Source organism: Marmota marmota, unplaced genomic scaffold (genome assembly GCF_001458135.2).
Source record: "Marmota marmota marmota unplaced genomic scaffold, marMar, whole genome shotgun sequence".
Taxonomy (NCBI): domain Eukaryota; kingdom Metazoa; phylum Chordata; class Mammalia; order Rodentia; family Sciuridae; genus Marmota; species Marmota marmota.
The window spans coordinates 1,839,773-1,865,862 of NW_026000244.1; the positions used below are offsets into that span (position 1 = coordinate 1,839,773).

At 38.1% G+C, this 26,090-nt stretch overlaps 1 protein-coding gene and 1 pseudogene across 5 annotated transcripts in view; one reads left to right on the forward strand and one right to left on the reverse strand.

Annotated features, from left to right (window-relative positions):
• The window catches only part of LOC107159601 (contactin-associated protein-like 3), a 235,193-nt gene that overhangs the window by 188,684 nt on the left and 20,419 nt on the right, over nt 1-26,090 (reverse strand). For 2 of the 5 annotated variants that reach the window (XM_048796270.1, XM_048796269.1), the window contains exon 1: nt 23,343-23,593. The exons of 1 other annotated variant lie outside the window; for it this stretch is intronic. In XM_048796270.1, coding sequence (XP_048652227.1) covers nt 23,343-23,427 — 85 coding nt within the window. In that variant the 5' untranslated portion in view covers nt 23,428-23,593. Of the gene's footprint in view, nt 1-23,342; nt 23,596-26,090 lie in introns of those variants that run through there. 2 more of the 5 variants (XM_048796267.1, XM_048796268.1) reach the window with 2 other exon arrangements.
• LOC107159602 lies at nt 25,477-25,970 on the forward strand (annotated as a pseudogene).

Genomic DNA, 26,090 nt, shown 5'->3' on the forward strand with positions numbered 1-26,090 from the left:
AAAAAAATGGTTAAGAAGTCCCAAAGTGGTTGGGATGTTATTGGAGCATTATGTTAATGGGGCATTATAGGCATTTCAAAGAATTCTGGAAGGTTATAGGAAGGCTTTGCTACCTGGAGTGTTATCATTGCAATTTCTCTAGTATAACAAGTTCAGCAGTCCAGCCAGAGTCATTCCTACTGTATACAAAGTAGTCCCTCCAGTAGAAGTCACACTATGGTTGGGGGCAAGTAAGGATTAATCCATGAAATGCTTAATATGAGAGGCCTGCTCCCTTCCCCAGCAGGCCTTCCTTTATGATGTCCTTTGACAGTCATGGCCCATGGCTCCCCTTTCAGTCCTCTCTTCTCAGGTTTCTTCTTCTCATCACTGTGGTGCCCCTCCCCCCACCATCCTTTGCTTATTGAGGACCAAGCAGATTCTAGAAGCAGATCACACAGGGCACAGGTAGGGGAACATGTCCCTGTTAGTTGTCTGATCTTGGGATATACCTCAGCCTCAGTCTCAGCTTTCACATCTGTACAATGGAGACAATAAGATCACACAACTAACAGGGTTGCTGTAAGGATGAAAAGCATTTGCGTTGTTTCTTTTCTTTTTTTTTATTTGTTTTAATTAGTAACACATGACAGTACAATGATCTTGACATATCATACATTTGAATCAGATGGGATGTTTATTTTCTTTATGGTGAAAAAAGTCATCACATATTAAGACTGTACAAATGATCCTGTGAGGACAGTTTCCTCAGGTAGTGAGTGCTTATAATTTTATGTAGCGTTAAACAGAAGTTTAATTTTCACACTAGAAGTAACTGCTTATTGGATGTCACCCCAACATAGTTTTCAATATTATAAGGGAACCTGATGGCTTTAGCTCTTGGCCAGAGATAACCACTCAGAGGCTACTTTCTAGCTGCTTCCCTTAAAAGGACTATTTAAAGCTTGCTCAGGAGCTTCAGGTGACCCCCTCTCAGTCACAGTGTGACTTCCTTGGAACTACTGCCTGGTTACTTCAATCCACCAGTGAAAGTTCCCCTGGGGTACCTGTCTGGATCACACCCTCAGCCAATAAATGTATTGGCCCATAGGTACCCCCTCTTCCTCCCTGCTGTGCTATGTATTGGCCCATAGGTACCCCCTGTTCCTCTCTGCTATGCTATGCATTGGCCCATAGGTACCCACTCTTTCTCTCAGTGTATGGCCTCCAGGTGTATTGTACACTCCCCCTAAGGATTCTGTAAGTCCTACAAAGACTTCAACTTTCACATTGTGATTTAGTCTTTGAAGCTGTGCCTGGAATCTGAGCCCTCATGGCGAGGCCTCCAGAAGGGCCCCATGCAATTGGGTTTCTCTCTGGGCCTGTAGGTTGCTGAGGCCAGCAGACACCAGCTGAGTTGATAGAGATATTCCAGGAGTTCTTTCATAACAAGAGGGGGAGCATTCACAGGGCCAAACCACACATTCATTCATTTATTCATTTCCCAAAATAAGCATACAAGGCTTAGTATTAAAAAGAAAAAAGAAAAAGCTAAGCCCAGCAGTGCATGCCTATTATCCCAGCAATTTGGCAGGCTGAGGCAGGAGGATCATGAGTTCAAAGCCAGCCTCAGCAACTTAGCAACTCTGTCTCTAAATAAAAAATTTAAAAAGGGGATAGGGATGTGGCTCAGTGATAAAGTGCCCCTGGGTTCAATCCCTAGTACCGATGATGATGATGATGATGATGATAAATTTTAAAAAGTAGTAGTAGTAGTAGTAATAACTTTTACAGTATAGTCTTTTTTTGGGAAGAACAATTTGATACTTTTTAAAAAAATGATCATTTTCTTTATAATCCTAACTGTGAGGCCTTAGAATCAGCTGTTCCAATTGATTCCTGAGGTCACCTCTGAAATCATGTGGTCAAAACAAGTTGCCCACCTCCTGTGAGGCCCTGGGACAGGAGCATCTCTGTACCTGTGCACTGGTTCCTGAACTCCTGCATCTTCCAGCAAAGTTACATCCCCACAAGATGAGGTCTCAGATACCCCCAGAGATCTCCACTCATTTCTATTTTCAATATGAAATGTTCTTGTTTTATATTAAGCATCCTGGAGCAAAAGTCGGTAGGATCAGACGTCATTTTGTTTCTCTGCCATCATTATAAAATATGCAGTTTCACTAACTGAATATTATTCTTATCAATAATTTGAAATAATGTCTTAAGAACAACCAAATCTTGAAATGCTTCAAAGCTACAAGAATTATACATAGAAATTTTTTAAAAGATGAGATGATAAACAATTGTGAAGAAAAACTATCACCTAGGAGAAAAAAAAAGCTGAGTATAAGCATATAAGAATGAACATAAGATAAAAGAAAATACTGTATTTATGCCAAAACAAATTTATTTCTCTGTATAATAGACACTCAAAAAACATGAGAATGATTCTAAAAAATTATCTCAACTTTAAAATTTAGTTATTCTTTCATAGGTAGAAACATACTTAAGGTTGTGTTTTTTAGAGAAGCTGAAGGATTGGGCTGGAGGTACAGGTTAGTGGTAGAATGCTTGCTCAGCATGAGCAAGGCCTTGGGTTCCATCCCTAAAAAAAAAAAAAAAAAAATACACACACACACACACACACACATAGTTGTGATGTTGTTTTATAGAAAAACCAAACCAAACACATCACAAATGTTCACAGTTGACACTGATTCAGATCAGATTGTTAGGGTTATCCTACCAGACATTCTGATGATGCAACAATCATATTTAAGAAACTCTTAAACCATATTGTAAAGCTATTTTAATCAAGAACCTGTTGTTTGTCATACCATAAAACCATTTTAGACCAAGGTACTAAAATAATACTTCAGCTTCCAATTTTAAAATTTACACACACACACACATACACACACACACACATATATTCTTATGATTTGAATTAGAGATATCCTACAGAAAGCTCATGTAACAAAGAAGGAATTTCCAAAGATGAAATGATTAGACGATGAAAGTCATAACCTAATCAGTAGATTAATCCATTTGAAAGACTAATAATTTAAATAGATTATTGGATGGTAATTCTAAGTAGGTGGGGTACCTCTAAAGGAAGCAGATCACTAGGGAAAGCCCTTGGGAAATATATTTTGTCTCTTACTCCTCCCTCTCTGTCTGCTTCTCCTCTAATGTGAGGTGAACAACTTTCCTCTGCCAAATCCTTCCACCATAATGTTCTGCCTCACCTCAGGCCTAGAGTAATGAACTAGGTTGACGATGCACTGAATGTCTGAAATTATGAGCCCAAAATAAACTTTTCCTCTTCTAACTTGTTCTTGTCAGGTCTTTTGATCACAGCAGCACACAGCTGACTAAGACACACACATATAAAATTATGTATATTTATTTTTCCTCAGGTAATTTTAGAAATTTGGCACTTCCAACAATTGGGGAATACATAATTGACTTGCTCCTCCCAATCTAAATGAAACAGTTTTCCAGTTTTTTCTTTCTAAAACTACCTAATCTATTCTTCCTCTCAAATGAAAAACAACTCTAGGCTTCTTTGGTTAAAAACAACCCCTCAATAATACATTAGCTCTTATGTTCTTCAGTACTTTCCAAATTCTATTTATACACAATTGTATATAAATGATATCTTTTTTTTAATGGATTATCTTCTGAACTAGATTAAATAGTCTTCAAAGGAAAATATGTATTTTATTCCTCAACACATCACAATGGAACCTATTCCCTGGACTGTAAAAGACAATGCATATAAACTCCCCTGGAGGTGGACTTTGATCCTACTTGGTCCTTCCACTTGGACTGCCTGAATGTCAGGAGGTGCCAATGCTCAAGACCAACACCCACACAATGGCTCCCCTCTGTCTCTGAACCTGGGACAATGTCTGATTCAAAAGAACCTGTCAATATCTGGTGATCATTCCTCTATCCATAAGAGTGAGATCTGGAACTTTTCTTTGGATCCAGGATCCCCCATTCCTAGTGTCTGGTGACACATTAAGGCCTCTAAGAATTGTGCATATCAGGGTCCACTTACTCACCCTTCCCAAGTTTGTACTCACCCTTCCCAGGTTGTACTCACCCCACAGAGCTGGCCCTTAATCCATTCCATCCTCATGAAGATTCCCATAATGTCTTTGCTACCTTGTATCCTACTTCTTACCAAGTATACTGGGTCACTGGCCCATTCTACCTGAAGCAGACCAGACACCCCCACCCAGAAGACCCTTACCATAATTGTTCTTATTAACAGACTATCAGCAAATATTTCTGCAAAAAAAACTAAATGTGGGTTAGGACTTCCTATTTTTGTGAGGACTAAATTGCTCTGTCTTATAAAAGCTGCAGACTTGATGATGTTACTACTGCTTTTGTGGTAAAACCTCTGACTAATATTAAAAAATGGAACAAAAAGCACTTGTCTTGTACACCTTCAGTCCCCTTCTCCCACTAGGTATAAAGTTCAAAGAATTTCCAGACTCGAAGTCCAGAGAAATTTTAGGCGATAGCCTCTCTGGACCCTGCAGCCAATAAACCTACTTCCTGAAAATTCCTTGGCTGTCCAGCCTCTTCTGTCCCACATCACAACCCCAAAAATATATGCAGCAGAGAGCATTCATATAGCCGCTAAAACCCACAGTGCATACAAACTCAGAAACTTGGCATGGAAAATCCATGGATGGCCCTTGCATAATTCTCCAACCACACCTCATTCCCATCCATCTGTGCCCTCACTTGCCTCTAAACATATTCCACAATGGTCCCATTTTGTTGTCCCTGTCAGCAGCCACCCTACCTGGGTATATGTCTGGCACCATTTTGCATCATATGAGCTTCAACTCTACCATACTGCTTGACTCCACGACCCTGAAAGCCCAGCCCAATATGAAAATGGGGGAGGAGAACAGGGATGATTTGATATCTTGTCTGGTTCAATCACTTATGAATTCTCATAAAATATTATGGTTCTATCTTTGACAGAACAAAGAAAGGGCACATTGGCTAATTTATTTATTTTACACATACAAAGGGACTATGTCTGGCCATTAGCAACATCCTAATTTAAGCTCTTTTGTTTTTACTTCTGAACTCTTTTTTCTTATTATAGCAATATATTCATCTGTTATTTCATGGGTCTGCTTTATGGCCATGGCATTAACTCAGAGATGTGTGGTAGATCAATCTGTTGCCTGTAAACTTATTCCTCAGTGTAATTCACTTGTAAATGTAATTCTAAGGGTCATATTACAAGAAAAAAATTCCATTGAGTTTAAGGTTGTAATACAGCAAATTAGTACCCATGAATTTGAACTATTATTAAACTATATTTGGTATGAACTAAAAACAATAATTATTCTTATAATTAAATGATACCTTAGGTTCCTTACAATGAAGTGGATTCATGCCAATATTGTTTCCTTTTTTAGTTCACAGTATTTGTGAAAAGCCTTACATAATTTTTAGAAAAATAACTGAATTATAAAGGTAGTTGTCTTCCAATATTAAAATTCTAATGGCAGAAGACATTTAACTGGGCAGGTACTTGCTAATAAAAAGAGCCTCCTGTGTAATACCTGGTTTTGAATTTCCAGAAAACCTGGGAGAAATACACAAAATCTGTTGTTTTAAAAAGGCTTCCTCTTTATGTACAAGCCTCTTAATTCAGTTAAAAATGAAGGCTCTGATTTAGACCACTTTATAGAGAAAAGACATGAAAACTTCACTTAAACCAGCTAATGTTGTTTTGGGGTTATTTTTCCAGCTGTATGTCTAAGAGCCTATTGGGCCCAGCAACAGAAAAAAATCAAGCCTATTGCTTCATGGTTCTAAAATTGTACAAAATCGTATGATTCTAAAGAACCTTTAGGGAACTAAAGCTCTGGATGGAGAATTATTCCTAGTTCTCACTGACTAATCTGCTTGGTACCCTAAAAAGAAAATGATTTGGACCTGCTAGAAAGCCAAACTTTTTTTTTTTTTTTGTACTAGGGATGAACCCAGAGGTGCTTAACCAGGAGCCACATCCCCAACCTTTTTTATTTCTTTTGAGAAAGGGTCTCATTAAGTTGCTTAGGGCCTCATGAAGTTGCTGAGGCTGGCCTTGGAACTTGTGATCCTCCTGCCTCAGCCCCTGAGTTGCTAGGATTACAGGTGTATGCCTCCATGTCCAGCTAGAAAGTCATTTTTTTTTTCCTTTTTGGTACTGGGGATAGAACCTTGTGCACTCAAGGCAAACACTCTACCAACTGAACTATACCCCAGCCCTAGAAAGCCAACATCATCCCAGTTATTCTTAACTGACCACTGAAAAAACATGCATTTGGCAAAAGAAACTGATTCTAAATCATCAGGATGGTTCTAAACTCATAACCCTTAAATAAATTGTCACATCTATCTTAAAGGCTCAGCACATTTTTGTAAATGTGTAAATAAATACTGTAAAGAACCAGTATTTATCTTTACTTCCTTAGCTTTTATCATACTGCCTGGCACACAGTAGGCATTTGATAAATGTTTCCTGAATTAAACTGACCACAAGTTGGAAAGCTCTTATACAACTTTCCCAAATCTTCATATCTGTTATATTTCCACCCAGACATATATTGAGCTAAAAATATTTAAAGAACCAATTCATCAGCCCAACTTGATGCTCCACACCTGTAATTCCAGTGACTCAGTAGGCTGAGGCAGGAGGCTCACAAGTTCTGAGGCCAGCCTCAGCAAATTAATGAAGCCCTCAACAACGTAGCAAGATCCTGTTTCAAAAAATGAAAAGGGCTGGGGATGTGACTCAGTGGTTATGTACCCCTGGGTTCAATCTCCAGTATCAAAAAAGAATAAAAAAAGAACCAATTCATAATAAGAGGAGAACCATGGGAGGTCTAAACTTTCCAGGTGGGTATTAAGTGGGTAAATGACAGCAGAAGTCGAGAGAACAGACTGAGGAAAGGGCTTCTCTCTGGCTACCAGGAGAGATTGCCCCATGCAGCACTCATTTCCAAACACACTCCTGGCCCTATTTAAATAAACATGTAAGTAAAATTCAACAACCCACCATACTGAGGAATAGTTTTCAGAAGGAATCCACAAATTGAACATTTAGGGAATTTTCACATTACGAGAAAGTAATATCTCCAGATTTGTCAAAATTGCATCATTCTATGGAGTAAAATTCATAGAAACAGGTAGAGCTGTAATTTCTCAGACACACACAGTCAAGGAGCCCTTTTCCATACACCTTTTCCATCTCTTCAGGTCAGAATTCAAGAGACCTTCTGGGTGGGAAGGTCCTAAGGCTGCCCTTGCTCAATCTCTCCCAGGGCCCTCTGGCTTGTCTAGCACTTTCATTGATCTGGAAACCTTGTATGTAAAGCAACAGTTCTCAAACTTGGAAATAAATATAAATCCCCTGGGGCATTTTAAAAACTAACAATTCCTCACCTCCTCAATTGAAATTCTGATTTCCTAACTGAAGCTTATTCTGAACCCTATCAAACCAGAGCACTTAGGATACAGTGTATGGTGTTTTTGCACTCGAGGCAGTCAGACTATGAACTCCAAAGAAGGAAATGCACAGATTCAGGTCAACAGCCCCCACATCTCTGCAGTGATGAATTCCTGGAGTGTGTAGAGGTGTGCCCTACAATGCATTTGCACAGGGGTAGTCCTGGCATCTACAGTGTGCTCTGTGGTTGAGGGTGACATCACCACTGGACAGCTGGGGAGTGTAAAGACAACGTAAAATCCCAAAGCCCAATCAAGCCAGTGCTTGAGAAGTCACACTGGAATGTTAGGCTGTTGACTCATATTAGTAATGATCTTGCTCTTAATGCTCAGTTTCAAAAGATTTTAACTATCCATAGCTTGCTAGCAAGAGAACTGCCTTGCTATGTAACTCTTAAATATTAATATTTAACCAACTCTTAAATATCATTTCAACGGGTGAAATCTATTATTTTAAAATCAAATGGTTTGTGACTTTTGTAGAATTCTATAAAATTCTCAAATTCTTTCCTCAAATTATTAAAATAATCACAAAGCAATCAAATATATAATTTTAATTTTTGTCCATATATTTGTTTACATTAGTTACTTTTTTGAGTGAATAAAGAACTTACTTTGTAACTTTATACAAAATATTTACATCTTGAGTAAAAACTTTTTCACCATGGAAAACAGAAGACAAAATTACTAATTAGCTCTCTATTATATTGTTGTAGAATAATCAAAAACTTGCTGCACAATTTTTTAAACCCTAGGAATAATATGAAAGTTCAGACAATCACTTCTATTTAGAAAAAAAATGTTTCTTCTGAAAATCCCAATGACTTTAAAAACTTACAAAAATTTAATAACTGTGCTATTACATTGGATCCATAAATATACATATGTTGTGTTTTCAGGACAAAACTTGGGCTGCAAGAGAATATTTTTCACTGTCTTAGAAAAAAACAATTTGGTAATTTGAATATTTGCAATTTGAGAATAATTTAAAGAAACATTAAAAATTTCCAAAGCTAGCAGGTCACAGTGGCACACACCTGTAATCCCAGCGGCTCAGGAGGCTGAGATAGGAGGATCAGGAGTTCAAAGCAAGCCTCAGCAAAAAGCGAGGTACTAAACAACTCAGTGAGATCCTGTATCTAAATAAAATACAAAAAATAAGGCTGGGGATATGGCTCAGCGGTTCGAGTGCCCCTGAGTTCATTCCCCTGTACCTCTCCTCAAAATTCCAAAGCTAAAGAGCAATTTATGATAAAATAGGAAAGCAGAATGAAATGCCATTGCAAAGACAATCAATGGTGAGATTCCAAAAGCTTTCCTGACTACAATATAGATTCTATTGATATACACTATTATATATACTGTATATGTTCTTTTTGCTTGTTTTTCCCTCACTCCCTCCTTCCTTCTTTTTTTTTTTTTTTTTTTTTTTTTTTTTAGAAAGAAAACCAGGGATAGTTGGCTGCAAAATCTCAGCAAGCCCCTGGAGAACTGGCTCCCCTCTCAGGAGCTGAGCCTGGGCGGGGCTGGGCCTGGGCATCCTCTGATTTCTCAGGAGATATTTGGTTTTCCTGGGGGCTGTCTTGGTGGCCACTCTCTTCAAAGGAAGGAAAAGCAGAATCTGAGGCTGTGGTATGCTTTTAGGTCACCTGCCTATAGCAAGTAAAATCAATCCATACCAAGTAAAAGTATTTATAAAAACAAATCTCCATAAAATACCCCTTGTCCCCATTAAGTCAGGGACAGACTTTTTATTTATTTATTTTTATTTTTGCTGGGCTTTGAAGCAAGGGCCTCATGCATGACAGGCAAGTAGTTTACCACTGAGCTACATCCTCAGCCTCATGGGGAGGGGAATTCTTTTCCAACAAAAGGTACAGTAATTTCTTTGAAGTGTTCAAGGAATGAATAAAAATAGACAGAAAAAAAGGAGCATTCTTATTTTATATTACAAAATCTAGAGTCAGGTGACACTGAAAGCTTTAACACATCTAATTCATTAGGGAATCTTTTCTGGTTAATTCATTAGTCACTGAGTATAATTATATTAAAGCATTGATCTTTAAGGTAACATTTACCTAAAATTATTTGTATTTAAATATTAGCAACTCATTAAAAAACTTGAGTCTATGTCTAAAAAATTTCCATTAAATAATAATTTCCTTTAATTGTTCATGTTTATTAAAAAGTATAGCCCACTATTGTTCCAATAGTGGAAGCACTCATGTTTAAGGAGCATATGTTTATGTGTATGTATATATACCAAATAAACATTAAATTAAATTAATACTGAATAATGCAATACATTCTCAGATTTTAGTTCTTTAGATACATTTATAAAAATAAACTATCTGGTTTATGTTTTCATCACATGGTGCAACTAAACATTTCTTAAGAAAATTTACCTAGAAAGGGTGTTTGGTTTTTTTGTTTCTCAAACATTTACTATGCTGTTCTTTAACATTTATATCAAAAAATTTGAATGTTTTAACTCAGTAACAAGTAGATTTTTAAAATTCAGGTCTGGGGTATAACTCAGTGGGCAAATGAATGGGATAGGCCCTGGGTTTAGCACAACACTGAAAAAAAAAATTCACAGGATATATTTAGTGACCCTGCAAGAGAGTAATATATCCCACCCCAAACACATTCCTTTGGCCTATTTCAAATTGGATATTCAGAAAAACTCCAGGCTCTGTGATCACAGGGATGACTCTGAAAGGTGGTTCTTTTGTAAAAGAAAAGTATCCATCTACATTAGTAAATAGCAGAGGTGCACAATGGTTTTTCCATTTTGTCCCCCACCTCCTTTCTGCCTAGGAAGGCTCTAAACACAGCAGGAAGAAATTGGGATTCTAATACCTTACCCAGATAAACCCCATCTGCATCACAAAACACCCTTGCTGGCTGTGGGATGCCCACCTTACATAAAGGGGTGTATACTATTGTGATTTCTGTTAAGCAGTGATCCCTCCTCCCCCACCCCACTGTGGTTTTCTCTTTTTGCACCTTAATCAATTTGTACGTTTTTTCTTCAATTTTAAAATCTGTCAGGGTATACCAGCAATAATGTCCCTTTGTCTGAGTAACACTTTTCTTTTATAAATCCAAATCTAAATCTACACCCTATAAGCATTACTAAAGCAGAAAATTTAAAATTAGTGTATAAATATTGACAAATCTGCTAACCTCAAGAGACTGCCAGTTTTTTAATGGAAAAATGTATGATTTTTTTTTTAACTTGGTGTTTCATTCCATTTTTTAAAATATTAGAATTAATCAAATATTTAAATTGCTCACAGAAAAAAAAAAAGTGTTTACCAGCAATAGTAATTGTTGAAACTTCTTAAATACACTGGTAGGACTGGAAGAAACATAATTAAATACACTAGTAGAAGCATAAATTAAATATACCCCATGGATCCACCCAGGGATCACCTAGCCACCACAGATAAGCCTCCCTGGGGTCAGGCCCCATAGAAAGTAGATTATGGGCCAGGAATGGTGGTGCAGAACTGTAATCCCAGCAGCTCTGGGAGGCTGGGCCTCAGCAACTCTGCCTCAAAACTAAAAAACAAAAAGAAAAAGAAAAATGACGGGGGATGTCCCTCAGTGGTTAAGCACTCCTGGGTTCAATCTGTAGTTACCTACCACCAATTTAAAAATGAAAGAAAAAAGTAGACTGGGAAACCCTCACATGCTTGATGATCTCATCCACCCATTCTACACCATGCACATAATTTCTGGGTTTAGGGGAAGATATCCATATATAGAACAATGAATGAACCAACAAGCACTCATTGAAACAAAACATGATTTTTTTCCTAAATAGGAAACAGGTCTCATTATTAACAGCATGCAAAATATCACACTTATTTTCTACTGAGCATTCTTCTCTTTCTTACACAAAACCAAATCTCATTTTTTTAACAAATGTTTAAGATTAAAATCCACTGTGTTCCCAAAGAACATAAATAAGAACATCCTCCTCCTTATCTTCCCCACATAATGATCTCAGTCCCTATTTATATAACAACTGAGATTTTTCAGATAACTGTTAAATATCTACTAATTTAGACCTTATCAAATTTTACTATGTTTTATTAATTTGCTTTGCCTACTATGGATTAGAGTTTTTTTCATTACATTTTCTTTGGATTGTCTCTTCTTTGTGAAACACATCCTTCCTTTTTTTTCCACTAAGTTTATGGGTAGTGAGTAGGTAGTATGTATTTCTGAATAATATCTTATTGGGATAGAAGAAATAAAAGGTAAAAAGAAGACAAAGGAAGAAAAGTGAGACTACTTTAAACTCAAAGCCTTGTGATACATTTCCTCATACCTTCACTCTCTGGGTCAGTTTTCCTCCCAGGCCTGTTACTTCCCAAGCCAGATTTTTTTCCCCAGAACTGTCACTCCAAAGTTTCTAAGAAATCTACACATCTCAGGGTTCCTGAAAATTCACTCACTTATGAAAAGTGCCTTTTAGAATAGATTAAGCAAAGGGAGATTCAATATTTTAAGAAATTCATAAATTTCAAATGTTATATATTGATCAGATAGAGGAGACAATATAAAGATCCTAAGACAGCCACACCTCACATACCTTCCCATGCCACCCCATGCAAAGACAAGAGCCTGAGTCCCCAAAAGGTGCATCTCACTCCCTTGACAGCTGCATTCTCCCTGAAATATGGATTCGTTGCTTTCCTGAAAAATCTCTGCTCCTCCCTCTCTTTGACATGTTTTGAAATTCTTTTCTGCAAAGTTTGTCAAGGACCCAGTCATCCTGAGTTAAGGTCCCCCTTTTCAGGATCTCCTCAGACTCCCTTCAGTGACATTATGGGTTTTTTTTTAATTTTGGTTTTCATTACTGTGGTGCAGGGGATCAAACCCAAGGCTTTATGCATGCCAGGTAAGTGATCTTACTACTGAGCCAAGCCCCCAGCTCATGGGGTCTTAATAAATTACGAAGTTCTCTTCCCTTACTATGTACTGTTTCTGCATTTCTTTTTGCTTCTGGTATCATTGCTCTGCTAAAGGCAAACTAGTTCTCATTCTTCCACAGCAAGTAGATTTATATCACTATCTTTGGTGGTTTAAAATGTGACCTTGATGTTTCTAGGTGTGCTTTTGTTGTTGGGTTGTTTTGGTTTTTTATTTTATCTTTTATCAGCTTCATGAAGTTTCTCTATGATTTTAATGTTACTAATTCTCTGAAATTTATGGAACTGACTTTATGGACAAGGATAGATGTAAATATTTCATAAGTAAATGAGGCTGCATAATATTTATCAATTGTTATATATATCAAACTGGGAAACAGTTTAAACAGTTTATTAAAATCTTCTGTATTCTTATCCTTTCTTTTTAATTGTTTCCTACATGTCCATTTTAACCAGTTATTTTCTTTTCTTTTTTGTTTTTGATACTGGGAATTAAACCCAAAGGTGCTTAACTACACTGAGCCACATTCCCAGTCCTTTTTGTATTTTATTTGGAGACAGGGTCTCAAAGAGTTGCTTAGGGCCTCACTAAGTTGTTGAGGCTGGCTTTGAACTCTTGATCCTCCTGCCTCAGCCTCCTAAGCCGCTGGGATTACAGGCGTGCACCTCCTCACTCAGCTTAACCAGTTATTTTCATACACACACACACACACACACACACACACACACACACACACTTCTATTCAGTGATCTTCCTTGAAATTTTATGCTGATTCTGCCTAACAGTTAAAGCATAAAAATAAACAAATTTCATCTCCCTTCACCAATAATGTAAGAACCATGAATGCTTTAATTCTGACTATCTTTCTACATTTATTTCCAGTTGTTCAGTTCAATTTGTCTTCTTTCCTTTAATTCCACCAACTGTACACAGATGTTGTACCTTTACTATTGTTTCGACTTTGCAATTAGACTTTCAGGAGCATCATTTGTGTAACAGCTGTTGGATTCTAACTATTCACACCTGCCCTATAATGGCTTCCTTTCCTGCCCCACCCCCATCCATTAGCACTTCCTTAGTGATGGGTTGGTGGTCTTGCATCCTCTGAAGTCTTAAAAGATTTTACTTTTCTGCAAATGACTATGTCCCCACCACTCTTGAAAGCTAAGTCTATAATCCTTGGTGTTTATTCCCTCCTAGAACTCTGAGAGCTCATGGGTCTCAATGTTGTTAGTTATTCCTACCCCTGGCTGCTTTCTACAACTTCTACTTCTGGTATTGGATGATTCCCATATGGTGGTGTTGGTGGTGTGCACTATTTTATTTTTATTCCTACACATTTCAAAGTCTTCCTGACTCACAAGGTCGGTGACCTTCTTGAATTAGGAGAATTCCCATAGATCATCTGTTAAGTCTTTCCTCCTCCTGCAGAACCCAGGACACATGCATGGATCTTGTCACTCTTCACTCTGTCCTTTAATCCATTTTTCATATTTTCCTTTTCTTTGTCTCTCTGTGTATGCCAGTTATTTATTTCAGATCTGTCTTCCAATTGGCTGAGTCTTTATCCACCTATGTCTAATCTGCTGTTTCAGAATTCACTGAATTCCTTATTTCAATAATTCACTTTTTCATGTCTACATACTCTTCTTTTTCAACTCTGCTTGATCGTTTTCATGTAAAGATTGTTTCTTTATATGAAGGAAACTGAAAGAAATAAGTTACTTATTCTGTTCTTTTTTTCCTTTCTTCTATTTCTATAGACATTTGGCATTCTAAATCTATTTCCAACAACTACATTCATTTTGATCTCATCCTGTAGTTTGTTATTTCTGCGGGCCCTCCTGTGAAGTAGTTTGTTTTCTTATGCATTTAATACATATGTTTCTATTGTGAACACTGGTGGCCAGGCACCACATGTTCTTTAGAAGACTTTAGAAATACCAGTCAGATAACAAGTAGTCCATGTGTCCAGGGCCTATTCAAAGGAGCATATTTAAGGATCTGTTATGCATCACTTAATGCAGGGACACATTCTGAGAGACATTAGGTGATTTCAACATTGTGTAAACATCATAGAGTGCATTTACACAAACCTAGTTTGCTTAGACCACCGCACACCTAAGCCATATGGTATATATAGGCCATTGCTCCTAGGATGCACACATATACAGCATGTTACTGTACTGAATATGTAGTCAATTTTAACACAATAATTGTTTATCTAAACAGAAAAAGTACAGTAAAATAGTACACAGTAGCAATATTTCAGTTCAAATAAAATCTTTTGGGACCAGCATATATGCTCATCACCAATCAAAACATCATTATGGGCACATGACTGTACTAATTTCTTCAGGTACTCAGTAAGAAGTGCTATCAGCAGACTTCCACAAAAAGAAATGTAGTTCCATTTTCAAAAAGTTTACATTCAACATGAGGGGCAGACACACAACCAACCATCTGCCATATGAACTTTTTAATAATAGATGCTTAACTAATTAGCTACAGAATTGGTGCATTTTGATTTATTGACAAGGTGATTCAGGTGAGCACCTGGTCAAGGTTCAAATTACAAATCAGTTTCTGGCCCCACTTCTGAGCAGTTAAAAGCCCAAACCCTCTAGTCACAATCATGGGGTAAGAATACACAACACAGCTGAGACAAGGAAAGCCAGATCTTGGGATTTTACTAGATATTTTAGGAGAGAAAATCAGTCACATTTTTACTTCCTCAGCAAATATATACTGAGAACTAACAATCTTCCTGAACCCAACAAGATTCCACCTGATCTCCCTGTAGTGATGGCAGTGATTCCCTCCACAGCATTCTCCACCCAAGATCTCCTCAGGACACACAGGTGCACAGGCACATAGCAGAATCCCCAAGATGGATCCCACTAGTTAACTGAATCTGAACTCAGAACCCAGCCTGAAAACCATTTGCTGACTGTTAGGTGGCAAACTGGACCTGAAAATTCCTGAAAGGGCCACAGCTAAACTTGGTAGCCTTCACCTGGACACTGTGTCACTGCCCCCTAATGAATGGTCTCTAAAGTTCTCAGTTTTTTACTGTTTTATTTGTGCTGCTTGGACTAACCAATGAGCTATGAGCCTCCCCTTTTATCTTGAATTCTCCCCTAGTGAGTTTCTGTTGACAATAGTGATAATTTTACCACTTTGCCTATCAATTCACCACTCCTAGAAATACTGTATTCAATTTAACTTTAACAAGTTCTCAGGCTGCCAAGGATTTTAGGTGTCAACATAACAAATGACTGTAAGTCTTGAGTCCTGCAGGCAGCAGGTGATCACTGCAGGACTCCAACCAGTGATTCCATGGCTTGCTCACAAGTCAGAGAAATTTTCTTGTGACTTGAGCACACCAAGTAATGGGACATTACAAAGAATATTTAAACCTCAGCCAGAGTTCCAGGAATCATCCAGGGCTATGGAAATTGAGATAGAGTCCACTGTCCACCAGCCCCAAGAATCACATGGCATTGCTATTTCCTTCTACAGAGAATATAACCACTAAGTCAGATGATGGAACCACAAGCAACACATACCAAAAAAAAAAGCTACATCCTAAAAAAATTAAGCAAGTTTCATAAATTTATCTACTATCATAATATTCTCCCAAAAGAAATACAAAAATGTTGTTTGTTACTCAAAAACTAAACTATCCAAGTTTCTATTCATGAGTTAGATATAAATGACACTGATGCTGCCTCCATGCACATCTTATATGCACAAGCATATCTTATCCTAAAGAGTAAACAGGTAGAATTTAATGAAAGCTACAGCACAGATAAGAGATAATATACATTTTTTCCCACTTTGTGATTTACAATCTTGGAGTAAATTTTTTATTGCTGTGCTATTAATGAGCATATAATAAGTATGTAGTTTCTAATTTTAAGCTAATTAAAATGCTAAATGTTTTTGTGAATTGCACTGCTATAATCATTGATATTCATTCACATAACACTACAGTACACTGATTTAGTTCAAGTTGCAGAATCAGCCCAAGGCTCATCAACAGATGAATGAATGAATACAGTATGGTATACATACACAACGGAGTTTTACTCAGTCATAAAGAAGAATGAAATAATGTCATTTGTTAGTTAATGGCTGAAACGGAGAACACTGTGTTAAATGAAATAAACCAAACTCAGAAAGTCAAGGGTAAAATATTCTCTCTCATATATAGAAGCTAGAGAGGGGCTAAAAAAGGAATAAAAATGAGATCTCATGAAAACAGAAGGGAGACCAATAGGGTAGAGGAAAGAATTGGAGAGGGAGAGAGCAAAAGAGGGCATGGGGAAGTCCCGGGGAACAGAGTCTAACAAATTAATTATGTCCCTCTGTGAATAAATCACCATGAATCTCACTCATATGTACAATTATGATGCACTAATTTAAAATAATAATAATGAGAAAACAGTAGAATACAGTACGTGGATGGGGGAGGGAGGAAAGGAGGAGAAAATATTGGGAGTGATACTGATCAAATTATGATATGTGCATATATAAATATGGCATAAGGAATTCCACTATTATAGTTATAATACACCAATACAAATAGTAACAATTTTTTAAAGTCAAATGTTTTATGCTTCTATTAGTATTCATTCTAATATGTTGAAAATATCCATTATTTGGAACCTAATAATATTTTTATCTCTTTTCCAGCCAGCTCCCTATTCCCTTATTGAAGATTAAAAGTTCTAATGGACAAGAAAGACAGTATAAAAGGACAACTGAACTAAGCACTGTGAGGATCACACAATGATATGCAATGCCTACATCAGACCACTGCTTTCAAAGAGTTAAAAACACTTAAGCAAAGTGTTTGACTCTTAAGCAAATAGAGAAAGGTTTGTAAGCTCATTAATGAATGATCTAGGGAAGAGCATTTTGAGAAACTGAACATTTACAGGCATTTTTTAGAGGATGAAAGAAAGAGATTGGTAGATTACATAAAAACTAATTATTATCCTAGGGCACTAATATCTTTATAGTTATCTTTCATACCTGAAACAATGCACTCATCAATTTAGCAGGTAACATCTCAGTGTCTCAATTATAATCAAATAGTAAACAAGTAAGGCAGCTGTGGGAGCATTCTCCTAGATAATTAAGCAATCATAGACACCTATTAAACAATGCCCTTGTAGAAGACTGAGAGGTCACCCTAAAACACTCTTTGACAGTGTTTACAGTGATACAGAATTTTTCTTAGCATGATTTAAAAAAAAATTAAAGCATATGCTTTAGAATTCAAACTAGGAAAAATACATATCTATATTTTAAAGAAACATATTATATTTGGTTTTATGCCTTTCAGAAATATGCAGAAATGTATAATGCAGCTTTTAAGAAGTTATTCAATACCAACAGCAGAGGCCTAAGGCAATTGGCTTATCAGTGGGTCCCAGAGGCAGGTAGAAATAGGTAAAATTTAGAAGACACACTAAAAAACTTTTTGTGTTGAAATAACCCTTCAAAACTTCTAGAAAAATTAGTGAGGGGGAATATCCTAAAGTTCATTTCATCTTTGTTATTTAGAAACCTGAGGCTACAGCTAAACCCTGGATCAATTACTACCAAATTGTTTAAGCCATTTTACACTTTTATATTCAAACTCTGTTTTTGATTTAAAGGGGAAAATTCACCATAACATTTACTCATTCAAGGAGAGTTTTCTGTCCTTTATTAGGTATTTTGGAGTGATTTGCTCTCCCTCTTCCCAAACAACCCACACAGAAAAGAAGATTTTCCTGAGGCCCATGAAGCTTAAGTTTTCCTCCTTACACCATTCAGGCATGGTAGAGGCACTGAGAATGTGTACTTGTGGTCATTTTATTTGCTTTTGCTTAAAGATTCTCCTACAATTCCACAATCTTAAGACCCCCACCAAACCTGGCTCTCTCCTCACCTGATGCTCTGGGCTGAGCAGTCACATGGACTTTTATTAGAGAAAATTCTTTTGTTTTCTGTAAGTATGCACACACACCCTAGCCTTCACATTTCTGGGAAATACATTTGCATACTATGAATAAGGATCTTCTTACTAGTTTATCAAAAGTTCTTCTTAAAAAACTCCAAGTTCAAATGCACATAAAAACACTGATACCTGTGTCCAAAGCCATTTGCCCAAAGCCTGCATCAATGCATGGCTTCTCATTCTCAGGAAGCCTTCCTACATACACCAGGTTGAGCACCGGACAGATGAGACTCACTCTAGACAAACATTAAGCATGCTACAGAGGCAAGAAGAGCCTGCCTCAGTTAAAATATCAACAGAAGCTTAGTCCCTATTAGCCAAGGCAATAATTTCTTTATAGACTATTTTGATCCTCTTAGCACATGACATTACTTGAGATTGAAAATGTTCCTTTGACAATAAAGAATGTTGACAGCATTTACCAGATAAGAACAAACAATTCCATGTCCACTAAATGAGATAACTTTTGAAAGTACAGTCTTACAGAAGAGACATATGACAAAGACACTATTAGATATTTATGTAAATAAATGTTCATGACATTATACTCCTAGCAATGGGAGACTTTTCTGTGCCTCCATTCTGCATGTCCATGATTTACACAAGTATTTAAGGTTGATCATGTTCTCAGGTAAAAATAACTTAGACACTACATTTGCCTATTATGTGACACTGGATATTTATACTTGAAACTGGTAATATAGTGCAAGAACTTATCAGATTAATACACTGTCACCAAAGATAATATAAAGTAATGCTTTCTACAGAAGAGACCCAAGGCTTCAATGAAGAAAGGGTACAAATCTTCAAATCAAGGTATCAATATGGTTATTCCTCAGGTCAAACGCTCAGTATTACTTGAACATCATGGGTTTCCTTCCCATGTTGGCCAACAGAATAGACTTGGTCTACACCCACAGTTATGGGCAGGGACATTTCCATGAGCAGTTTTCTGGACTTAATGGGGAGGAGGGAAGACATCAATAGATGAAAACAAACATTATTACTCTTAAAAGAGTAACTCAGAGTGTATGCCTAACTGTAATGAGCCAGAAATTTTTTTCTTGGAATATGAAGGGTACTTTTGACTGGGGAAGAAAGCAAATGGAAGCTTCTGGAGAAAAATTATAGGTGTGCAGATTCCAAGTCAGACCTACCACTGAATTGACTCCCTGAATCTGTATGTGTGGTCACTTATCAAATATTGCCATCAAGGAATAAAATTGCTAACATTTACTTCAATCCTCCTTGCAGTAGTGGGGGCACAGCAGTTGTCCCATAGACCTTGTACTTTACCTACTTGGAGCCAATGATCCAGCTGTGAGTTAGCTTCCAACTGTGTAGTTGCTACATAGGGGAAGGGTAAACCCTATTCTTCAAAGTCACAATCCATGAGACAGCTTTCAAGCACTGGACAAATAATCAAAATGTGGACATTTTATTATTCTCCTTCTTCGTCCTCCAAAATGCCCCGAAATTAATAAAGAAATGATAGATTCACAGGGAAAATGATAAAACAGAAAGCTACCTTCTTTCTCCACTTGTGCCTCCCAGGAGGAAGTAAAGGAAATGACAACTGCTTATACAGAAAACAGGACTCTATAACTCAGAATCTGTGTTCAAATTTCCCCTGGAGTTCCCTTCAAGAGAACAGTTCCACATAAAACACTCTCATCTTGACTAAAAGAGTTTTAGAAGGCAGCCCAAGCAGTTGCTCATGTGTTTTAAAATATCAGATCCTATGTCATAGACTATAGGTTGCAGTCCATGCAACTTGGTTTTCCTCAGGGACAGAGAGAATATAGAGGAAAAGAAAAGAGAGAGAAAGGGGAGGGGCGAGTAAGGGGGGGAGAAAAAAGTAAAGCACAAGCCAATGGTACAGGCTATCTAGAAACATTTTACTCTCTGTGAACAATTCTCCTGACTCAAAATTTCCTGCTGATTAAAAAGATCATGTTGGAACTGGGGGTGTAGTTCAGTTGGTACAGTGCTTGCCTAACAAATGTGAGTCACTGGGTTCAATCCTCAGCATCACATAAAAATAAATAAATAAAATAAAGGTATTGTGTCCATCTACAACTAAGGGAAAATTTTTTAAAAGATCATGTCAAAATGTGAATGATCTCTGTGAGCACAACTTCCAGCAAGTCCTGTTCTGGAAGAGCTGCTCTCATGACTAAACCTTATGCGAGCTGATCCATAAGGAAGAAGGGTTTCCTCCTGAGAACCATCTATGAATGAAGGAAAAATGACATTCAGTCTGTGTACGAAGAAGATCTACACATTTTTTTAGGTTTATGTGCACTTCTCATTTCTTTTGTGTTGGTGCTTAAGAATATTTCAGTTTAGTCATAAAGTCTATAGGAAAGGATTATTTAAGTTTTCAAAGCACTTCTTAGGAAAATGAAGGTTAGCCAGCAAAACTGTTGAGCAACACTGAGGTCCACGGCTTTGTATTAGAATCTGAAATCCCACCCTGCTAGCAAACTCCTCTTTAAAATTTCTCACACACAAGAGGCCAGCCTCAGCAAATTAGCAAAATGCTAATCAACTTAGAGAGACCTCATCTCAAAACAAAAAAATTAAAAGGGCTGGGGATATAGCTCAGTGGTAAAGTGTCTGGTGTTCAATCCCCAGTATGGCAATATTAATTAACTAATTTAATTTAATTTCTCATAAGATGGTACAGACATGAGAATAAACTCTCTATCATGACTTGATAATAACAGATTTCAAATACATGTTTTAAGTACCTTACTTGTATACACACACACACACACAAATACTTCCCAAATAATCAGAAAACAAAGAAATATTAGCGTATCTAATTAGCTTGCCTAATGAGGTTAATAACATTTATTCTCCATTATTTCTACGCCCACAAGTCATACTATCAGAATGGGATCCCTAAGGAATTATCAAATGACTTTTTCTAGACTCTGTGAACCTTTAAAGCCACAAGCCATTTAAATATAATCTTGACATTTGAAGAACCATCAACAGATTTACCTTATTATCTAAAATGTCTGTGGCAATATAAATTTATTTTTTAACATTAATTTGAGTACTAAATACAACAAAATAAAAAGAGGGTGATACATGAAAGCTAGTGTTGATATTTACAGAGTCAGCCAGAGAGCCACAGGGAGCTGAGCTTAGAAACACATTCACTGCAGGCAGGTGTACTGCCCCTCCCCAAGAGCACCTGCACTTGTGACTCCTTAGCAAGAATGCTCAGTGTCAGAGGAGGCACCCTCTTGGGTTCCAGGAAATGCAATACCAATGAAAAACAAAGAAAGAGTAAAACAACTAACAATGTCAATATCACACAATTAAAACTAAGGAAACAGGAAAGGCAGCAAAGCCCTCTGTTCCTCTCATGGCAATGGTTTCTGAAGCCACATTTCCTCCAAGTAATAGTGACCTCCAGTGACTTACTTTTTAATTGTACTTCAGTGACTGTGGGTGGAATTATCTGACAATTTGTTTCTACAAACAATTAATTAGTCTGGTTATTTTTAAATCTCTTAGCAAAATGACAAAGCTTTCTTGCAGGACCTTAATGATTGGGTTTTATGTAAATGCCCCATTTTAATTAATTCATGGAGGTGGTTACACAAAGCTAAGTTAAAATTGTGTCTGAAATGCAGGTTGGCATTTGCATGTTCATTTGTTGCAGGGACTCACATACACTATGGCCTTAAATGAATGGTGGAGGGGTAACTTTGCAATGCTTTTCCCTTCAGGCTAAACTTTCCCGTGATGACAAAGCTAAATCTGGATACATGGCAGCAAGGTCAATTCTGAACATGTCTACCAGCACTTTCTTGAAAGTCACATTAATTTGTCCTCCTGCCCACAACTCGATTTAAAAAAAAAAAAATTGAGGAGGTATGGCAGAAGGGAGTGAAGGACATGAGAGACTTAAAAAATTCCTCAGGTAAGGGGCTGGGGGTGTGGCTCAGCAGTTGAGCACTCCCCTAGCACTTGCGAGGCCCTGGGTTCGATTCTCAGCACCATATAATTATAAGTAAGTAAAATAAAGGTATTGTGTCCAACTGTAACTAAAAAATTAAGTATGTTTTAGAAAAAAAAAATCCTCAGGTAAAGAAAAGCCTGTGATGGAGACCCTTAAACTTTTTAAACTTTGTTTTTAAATCGTCAGATTAAAATGCCTTGAGGTCTGCTGAATCTATTTGGCTAGCAAACGGAACCCCTCAAAATCAGAAGCAGAACAAATCACAAAATACAAGCATTTGAACGTTTAAAACCTGAATGGCAAAACGTTTTTCCTCTAAGCAAAAGCCCTCTCGGGAGAGGGGCTGGAAGTCTCCCAGAACATGCCACGAAATCTAGGTACCCTGCTGCTGTGCCTACCAATGCAGCACCAGAGTTCTCTGGTCTGCCCCACTCCGCAAAGCGCCAACTGCAAGGATCTACGCTATGCAGGACAGAGCCAGTTCAGCAGTTGTTTCTCTTTCTTACATAGTTCTTACAAAACGCACTTATAATGAAACGGCATCAGTGATGGCACTTGCAAGCTCCTCTCATGTTCGCTCCCCTCATCTCATCTCTAAATATCCTCATGCTAATTTTAGGTTTTACAAGAACTTGCGCTTACTCAAAGAATATGCAAAAAAGCAGCCTAGGTCTGGGGCCATAAAAGTCAAAACATGTTTCGTATATTTTAGATGCGACAAGAGGGAAAACAATTTTAAACCATCCTATCTTACCGGCGGGACTTGGACATATTTTTAACGCTTCGTTTTCAGAAACAAGCCAGCGTTACATTTTTAAATATTTATTAACCCTAACAACACAATTTCTAAGTTATCAATATAAGTTTTAAAAGCTCTACTGTACTCACAAGTATTCCCCGCCACCACTGTGCTGCAGGTCTGCGCAGACAAAAGAGCGAGCATCTTGAGCAAGGCTCCAGCCACAGGGTCCATGTCCACACTCTCTGGGGCTTCCCCACCCCACACTCAATATCTCGCTCGGTGCCCAGGTCTCCTGGCGCGCGCCTTTCTTTCCTCTTTCTCCAGCCCGCGCAGCCTGACGCGGCGCGGAGGTGGAACCTGCAGCCGCACCCACCCAACCCGCCACTAAGCGCTCCTCGCCCCCGACGCCCGCGGAGCCGCGCGGTCCAGGCTGCTCTGGGCCAGTGCTTCCAGTGTGCCGCTGGTACTCCTAGTGGTAAGTAGGGGAAGTGCAGACAGGGACCTCAAATCACACCTGGCTGGCTGCTGGTGATGCAGGGGAGGGGTGGCTACAGACCTACTTTCCTGGCTAGTTTGCCCTAAGTTTCCCCACACAATATGCCCCCGCTAATATGAACAATTCGATATACTTCAATTTAAATAAGCTAAGTATGAGTGGTACTTGCTCATTAGCATTGTGTCTCCACATAGTATTGAGGATGGATGGTAGTAAGTCTGTAAATATTTTGAGTTGAAAAGAGGTTGGAACAGAAATAACTAAAAGAGGTTTGAAGAAAATGATTATACATAATAAAACTTGCAACAAGAATATTTTTGTCTTCTCAGTTCGTTTCATGAACCAGATTTAAAAAAAAAAAAAAAAAACACTCCAGCTGTAAGATTTTTATTGTACATGTTCCTACTTGTAAACTTGAGAGTGATGGTCATTATGTATATAAAAGAATTATGAATTAGTATCCTAGGAGGAATAATCTTAGTCCAAATTCCACAACAGAAGAAGTGACCTTACACTAAATAAGGGGACCTGACAGATTTAAGTAGTGAATGAAGTTTGATGAGTTTGTATTGTTGCTTTCCACTCAGCTTCTTTAAAGTAATTTCCCTAAGAGACATTTTGAAAACTAATAGAATTTGAAGGTAAGGAACTGAGAGAAAAATATGCTTCACACTCTAAACCATCCAGAAGACTCAAGGAAAGACAGAATCAGGGGTTTCAAGACTCATGACCTTGAAATAAGTTAGCAGACCTAGAGGCATCCTCTACTTCCTGAACAGGCTGTGAGCAGAAGTAAATGAAGGAGTCATGAACTGGCGCCAAGTACAAGATTAGTGAATGCAGCCTATGGGAAGGTGTTTTAGTCAGCTTTTGCATCACGGTGACCAAAAGACATGACAAGAACAGGAAAAGTTTATTTTGACTCAATTTCAGAGATCTCAGTCCATAGACCAACAGCTCCATAGCTCTGGGCCCAAAGTAAGGCATAATATCATGGCAGAAGGGTGTGGTGGAAGAAAGCAGCTCAGGGCATGATGAGGAAGCACAGAGAGCTCAGCTGACCAGGGACAAAATGTGAACCCTAAAGGTAAGTACCCAGTGACCTTACCTCCCCCAGCCACACTCTACCTGCCCACATTTACAGCCCAGTTAATCCATATCTGTGAATTAATCCACTGATAAGGTTAAGTGTTTTAGTCAGCTTTTTTGCTGCTGTGAATAAAAGGACTGGACCAGAACAACTGTAGAAGAGAAGTTTATTTGAAGGTTCACGGCTTCAGAGGTCTTAGTCCATAGAAGGTTGGCTCCATTCCTGGGAGCTCAAGGTGAGGCAGAACATCATAGCAGAAGAGTGTGGCAGACAGAAGTAGCTCACCTGATTATCAATAAACAGAGAGAGACTCCACTCACCAGATACAAATATATATAAATCAAAGCCATTCCCCCAATGCCCTACCTCCTCCAGTTACCACTCAGTTAATCCCATTAATTCACTGATTGGGTTAAGGCTCTCACAACCCAATCATTTCTTCTCTGAACTTTCTTGCATTGTCTCAGAGGTGAGCTTTTGGGGAACATCTCACATCCAAACCATAACATTCAGGCTCTCAGAACCCGATCATTTCACCTCTGAAACTTCTTATATTGTTTCACACATGAGCTTTTGGGGACACCTCATATCTATGTATATATTCTCACTGCATACACAGATCAGAAAATGAAAGCTCTTGGGCATCTATCTGCATAACTTGGTGCATCTCTGCAAGCCCAAGCATGCTAAGAACATGAACAACTGGATGGCATCACCAGGGAGTATGACCTGCTTTTTAAAGCCAGCAGCATTGATAGCACTGATGAAGACCCACACCACCACAGGTGTGACAGGCCATGCTGGAACAATATCCCCCCAGTAAAGACGTCACAAGAGAACCCCCCACCGTCACCCCGTTTGTGGCAAGATTAAACTTGCAGACCAAAAAGACAGGTTAAAGGAAGTATTTTCCCACTGTGGTGACATCTGGCAGCTCCAGGTGATGAGGGACTTAGTCTTGAGCTTCTCCAAGGACTATACCTTCACAGAGTACAAGAAAAAGCTTGAGCTGCTGAAAGCCTATCTGGATGCCAGTGGCCTGGTGATACACCTGCACATGATATTAGTGGACCATGAACTGGAGCAGACTCTCCAAGGGTGGACCCCTCCACATCTGGGGTGGGAGAACTAGGAGGGAAGAAGGAATCTGGGCAGTGGAGACTTGAGGAAACCCATTGGCCTTTTTGAAAATATGAATTTGCTGGTTTTTAAGTACCACCTCTATAGAGAAGGATAAAGAGTAAAGGAAGGAGTGATCCCAATACCAAAAGAGACACTAGGACTCCTGGACAAAGGATCCAGACCAAG